General features: G+C 31.4%; 1 protein-coding gene across 1 annotated transcript; it reads left to right on the forward strand.

The window, feature by feature from the left end:
* The first annotated feature begins 3,591 nt into the window (after positions 1–3,591).
* Positions 3,592–6,056, forward strand: LOC115231792 (general transcription factor II-I repeat domain-containing protein 2A-like). Its single transcript, XM_029801732.1, has 3 exons — positions 3,592–4,287; positions 4,996–5,151; positions 6,045–6,056. Exons 1-3 carry the CDS (start codon positions 3,592–3,594, stop codon positions 6,054–6,056), a joined length of 864 nt encoding a protein of 287 aa, XP_029657592.1.
* The last annotated feature ends 292 nt before the right edge of the window (positions 6,057–6,348 follow it).

The raw sequence follows: 6,348 nt of genomic DNA on the forward strand, positions 1-6,348 counted from the left end.
TTTGGGCAGAAGGATCCGTGAAGGATTTGTCAGAAGAATTTGCAAGGCAACAAGAAGAAACGGGGTAAGGTGCCAGGTCTTTCCCCATTGTGTAAAGTAAGGTTATATTGAGTTACACGTCAATTTTGCTTTACCGATACTTAAAATCGATTTATTGAAAATCTTTAGTTGCCTGTGTGACAAACATGTTTATATAATTAATTTGATTAACAAAATTATTCAGGATTGATTAGTCACATGTCGGATGCTAAATTTTTACTTTGCGCTTTTTGTATATCACTACTAACAGGATTGATAAAATAAACAATTTAAAGACGTTTTTACGAGCTTTTCAACTTTCAGAAAACTATTGGGGACGGATAAATTTGATGTGAGTAACAATTTGAGTATAAATAAAACATTTATTTTCTATCTGGTTTAGTATTGAGAGATCTGGAAAATTTAGAGCACTTAGAATAGTAAAGTTTTTTTTATTGTTGTATTTATTTATTAATAAAAGGACAAGAGAAAAATCGTCATTGGCAGATAGCCAGAGTATTGTAAAGTTATTAAAAATTCACATAAAAAATAGATAGAGCTATAATTTCCGACTTTTTAAATTGCTCTTATAGCTTCTTAAATAGAATTTGATTTAAAAGCTAATTCCACATTGTTAAGAAAAAAGCTTCGATTCCTTTTGAGCTTCGTCCAAAGAGCAGACATGTTTGAGAACCGTCGTCTATGAGGCCAATATGCATTTTCAGAAGGTATCGAAACATGCTACATCCTAGACGAAAAACCTGCCTTCAAAAAAAAGGAATATTGTCATTCCATATAATTTTTTTCCTTCGGATCTGTTATGTTCAGTATCGACGGGAAACCAATAGACCAAAGAGCCTTTTTTACTGTCATTAAAAGACGAGTTCGAAGGTATTTACCCTTACGCTTTTGACAGAGAGACCATCGGTTCGCTAACGTAAAATTTGCTTTCAACAATGGTATCGAAAAATGACACATTTGTATACCAAACATTAAACAAACACTGATCCGAACTAATTCGTGTCTAGTTTTTTGCTTAAATTAACTATCATATGGAAAGCCAGTAATTATTGGAAAGGACATCTATTAATAGTCGCTTCCAAAGATCCCGAACACTGTTCTCTTAAAAGTCAGGCAATGAAGATGAAGAGAGTAAACCTGACGTCATATTTTAATGAGACATGGTTCTGACTATCCAAAATTCAATTCTTATAAGTTAATTGTACGAATGAAGCTGAAGTTAATTGTTCGAGTTTTTTTATTTTTTAAGTGTGCTGAAATTTTTTGCCATAAAAAATGATTTTAATTTCAAATTAACTACTTAGTTCCACATTTTGATGTTAGTTCCTACCTATATTGATTAACTATTTTTTGTGATATTTCCCAAAAATAATTTTAAAGAACTAACTACAAAAATTAGTCTAAAATAACCAAATAAAGAATTTTTTAAGCAATGAAAACATTATTCGCATCGATAAACAATTTCGTATTTGGCTCGTTCTTTTTTGGTTAATTTTTTGGACGGTTTTTCAAGTTCAAAAACGAAATTTGTGATAAAAGTCTGATCTTTTAAATAGAATTCGAAGCGACCATAGAATTCATTGAATACTGGCACAGTCTAATGAATATCTACATTACAGTGAAATTACATTATAGAATTGTTTGAATTCTTTATAATTGATGAATCGACGAAATTTAGGATCTTCGGGATTTACTTTCCAAAAATTTCCTTCTTCAAAATCGAAGAATAAAAAATGATATTTTCTCTTTTCTATATCTGGCATGTAGGCAGTACTAAAAGCCACATCAGGTAGCTAGTAAGTTTTTATTATGTAAATATACAAGTACTGAACAATCGTCAGGATTGCTTGAAGCAGAATACATATGATCAACCATTTTAACGGCTGCTGGTATAATGTATTTTATTAATAAAAATAGGCTGTCCAAATTAAAATAAATTATTATAAATAAAAACTCATAATAATATATAAAAAATTGTTAAAATTTATAATTAATTAAAATAGTTTGATTATCTAAATTATCTAAATTTTAGTTTTTTGAACGTTTAGTTGAAAGTTGTAATTTATTACAATAAAATTAATATATATAAAGAATTAATTTTATATTTATAATATTTTTTTCATGTTTAAATTCGTCATTACATGGTCCCAATCATATTTTTGGATATGACGTGCACGGGCACGTACTCATATTTGACATCTTCTCGTTTGTTGTATCTTCAGGACAACTTTTGAACAAGTCTGAGCTTACAAAAAAACCACTACAAACTATTCTTTTAGGATCATAAAATTTTCAATTCACTATCTAAAATTTCCTTTAGTAAGGAAATTTAGAAAATTTAGGAATATCAATATTCTTACAACTTTTAGAGAGAATAGAATGAAGCTATTTTCTTGAGATTGATTTAAAAAGACACTTCTTTTATAGCTTTGATATTAATTTAAGTTGGATTCAATTTACTTCAAAGATAGAAATCTAGCGATCGTAGTCTTATATGTTCTTTTTGTTGTAAAGACCCGGAAGATTTCATTTTTTCTGATAGAAATGTCAGATTCTGTTTCCAAATTATTGATAAATTCTTTGTCTTTCAATCCTGCGAGCCAGTATTTAAAGCTAGATTTTTCCATTAATAAAAAAATTGATAAATTGAAAAAGAATGTTCATGGTAATTAAAACTCTTTTCCAGCTTTGTTTGAATAATATCGTCTCTTCGTTAGCCGATTTCAGATGAATTTCATACTCATATAATATATGTCCAATTTCTAAATAAAATTTTTTAAACTCATTTGGTTCAATATTAACTAATTTAATATAGTATAAAATTTTGTTTCATTATATAACTCTCTGTTTTCTAAAATCAGAAATATCGATATCTGTTAATTCATTGATATCAGTAGGCAGTAGATTAACCGCATAGTTTTTTATTGCAGTCTTTAAACCAGGGCTGGCCAACCCAAGGCCCGATGGAGTTTGGTGCGGCCCGCGAGAGAAATTTTGTATGTAGTTAACCTATAAATACATTCAAGATAAATTTTTCTTAAGTTTAATAAATAAAGATAAATTTTATAAGTTTAATAAATTTTAAAGTTTATCTATTTTTGTAGCTGTTATCAATATACAATAGATGCAGAACTGGCCCTCTGAGTGTGGAAATCGTCAATATGCGGTGGAGGTTATTTGGCCATATTCTACGAATGGACATGCTTGCCCCAGCTAACATAGCAATGGAGGGCTACTTCCTGAAAGAGGGATCGAGCTTCCGTGGACGTCCACGTGTTACGCTGCCGGAAACACTTGACGGAGACCTGAAATGTGTGAAGAAAAGGCTAAGGAGTGGTGAGGATCTGGACGAGCTGAGGAAACTCGCTCACGACAGAGGAGGTTGGAGGAGGCTGGTTCAAAGGATTGTTTTTAATGCTGCACGAGTAAAATTATAACTAATATGATTCTACGTATGTTGCAAATAATAATAATATCAATATGAAGAAAAGGAAAATTTTTGAAGAAAACAGGCAATTCAGCAATCATTGGGAAGAAGATTACTTTTTTATAATGCATAATTCCAAGCCAACATGTTTAATTTGCAAGGAGAAAGTATCGGTGGTGAAAGAGTACAATGTAAGAAGACATTATGAAACAAAGCATTCCGAATACGCGAAATTTAGTAAGGAATTGAAAACAAGGAAACTGGATTCGCTTAAATCTGAATTGAGAAATCAGCAAAGACTATTAAATTCATCGATACACTCTTCTTCTGATACTGTTAAAGCAAGCTACTCTGTTGCAATGATAATTTCAAAGAGAATGAAATCATTTTCGGATGGAGAATTCGTAAAAGAGTGTTTGGATGCTGTCGTGAAAGACATTTTGCCAGATAAAACTAAAAAGTTTTCAAACATTAGCTTGTCACGTCAAACCATATGTCGCAGGGTTAATGACATTTCAAATGAAATTGTGGTGACTTTGCGTGATCAAATAAAATATTTCAAAAGTTATTCTTTGGCCTTTGACGAATGCACGGATATATCAGACACGTCTCAACTTGTAGTATATATTCGTGGAGTTACCGAATCTTTTCAAGTGAAACAAGAAATGCTTAACCTTGTCAGTTTGAAAGATACTACAAAGGGCGAAGATATTTTCCAAGCTGTTATGAAATGTTTATCCGACAATGGAGCGAATTTAGAGACCCTTGCTGGATTGACAACAGATGGGGCGCCGGCTATGATTGGAAGAAATAAAGGAGTTGTAAAGCTAATAATGGATGAGATGGAGTCAAGAAGCATAAAAAATGATTTATTTGTAATACACTGCTTGATACATCAACACAATTTGTGCGCGCAAGTGTTGTCTATGAACCATGTTATGAGTGTGGTTGTAAGAACTATAAACTTCATTCGTTCTCATGCACTTCAACATCGCCAGTTTAAAGAATTATTGAACGAGTTATATTCTCACTATGGTGATCTTGTGTATTTTTCCAATGTCAGATGGCTGAGTCGCGGAAAATGTTTAAAACGTTTTTTCGACTTGAGAGAAGAAATCAAAAGTTTTATGATGCATAAGAAAATGACATTAACTGAATTAAATGATGAAGAATGGATGCTAGATCTGTGCTTTTTGGTAGATATAACCGAAAAAATTAATCAATTAAACAAGGAGTTACAAGGACAGGATAATTTGATTACTAATGCATGCCATCAAGTCAAAGCATTTCGAATGAAATTGTCATTGTTTGAATGTCAAATAAGAAATGGAAATGATCAACATTTTCCAACGCTAAATCAATTTAAAATCAGCCATTGTAAAAATTTCTTCAAGTACGCTGATGAAATAAAAAATCTTGCTGCAGCATTTGACAGTCGATTCTCGGAACTAAAAAAATATGAGAAAATGTTTGAAACATTTTCTTCTCCATTTCATGTTGACGTTTCTATTGTTTCAAATACTTTGCAGACGGAAATAATTGACCTACAGTGCAACAGTGAACTAAGACTTGTTTATCCTACTATATCCAAAATTGACTTTTATAACAAATATGTGACTGCAGAAAAATATCCCAACTTAAGAATTTTTGCACAAAGAGTTGTAAGCTCCTTTGGATCTACTTACGTATGTGAATCATTCTTTTCGAAATTAAAGTTTAGTAAAAGTAGATATAGATCTTCTTTAACAGATAAAAACTTAGAAAACCAATTAAGATGTGCAACTAGTAATTGTGAAGTTGATTTGAAAAAATTAAGTGAAGATAAAGAAAAACAGATTTCTCATTGATACGTATAATTGGACTGAATGCTATTTTACTAAATAAAATCTTATCTGTGTTGTTTTGATATCTATCCTTAGTATGTACATGTATATGCGGCCCGCGGAAAGGATTCATTTGGACAAAGTGGCCCGCGATGCGATTTGGGTTGGCCAGGCCTGCTTTAAACCAATCGGCGAATTAGTTCTGGTGATCATCGCCGATCAATGTTTTCAGAGGTTTTAAGTGCTCAGAAAGAGGCCGATATGATTCATTGTTCATACCAGGTGGTTCATGCATGCTAGAGCAATAAATCCTACTTTGGGTTGGATATCAACTTCTAACAATTTAGTAGGACGCCCAACAGTATTTGTTTTCATATTTGAGGAAACAGAGACACACTACGCCACATCGAATTAGTTCCACATTTTAGTTTCCTTCCTTTTTCTTTCCTTCCTTTTATAATCTGTTTATTGTTTGAATCTTTTCAAACAAATTTTATAAACAAAATATTAATACAGCAGTACATAAGAAATTATTTTAAGCACAATGATTAGGCCTGGTTTATCACTTGGTAGTTTTCTAACTCCTCCTTTGTCATCTCTCTCGATCGACCGTGGAGGTCGACAACAAAATTGGTGTAGAAAGTGTGATCATTGAGGTAATGCTCAAACCTCTCATAATAACTATTGAATACTGGAGTGATCTAATAAATATAAACGTTCAGATAAAATTACTTGAAAAATTTTTTTAAATTCAGGATTTTCAATGAAGTGGCGATAATCAGAATCATATGGGTTTATAAACCATAATGACCAGTATTTAAAATCAAAGAAAAGATTAAAATCTTTTAAGTTTTCTTTATTTGGTGCATAAGCAGAAGAAGATAAAATATCCTGGATCTAAGGATCATTTATTAAAAAAATATAAACGTCATCGCTCTCTTCTGGTCCATAATAATAGTCAAACTCGGAACTATCACTGTCAGAAAAAAAACATTTTAACAACATTTTTTAAAATGTATTCGATTAGGAATAATTGGCTTTCCTGATTAAAATTAGTTA

The sequence above is a fragment of the Octopus sinensis genome, unplaced genomic scaffold (genome assembly GCF_006345805.1).
Source record: "Octopus sinensis unplaced genomic scaffold, ASM634580v1 Contig18899, whole genome shotgun sequence".
Classification (NCBI taxonomy): domain Eukaryota; kingdom Metazoa; phylum Mollusca; class Cephalopoda; order Octopoda; family Octopodidae; genus Octopus; species Octopus sinensis.

What these genes read in the sequence shown, in the direction of transcription:
- LOC115231792 (XM_029801732.1), top strand. Translation starts at nt 3,592, where the DNA reads ATGCATAATTCCAAGCCAACATGTTTAATTTGCAAGGAGAAAGTATCG. An exon ending in TTGGAAGAAATAAAGGAGTT is followed by an intron (nt 4,288 to 4,995) that starts GTAAAGCTAATA and finishes AATACTTTGCAG; the next exon opens with ACGGAAATAATTGACCTACA.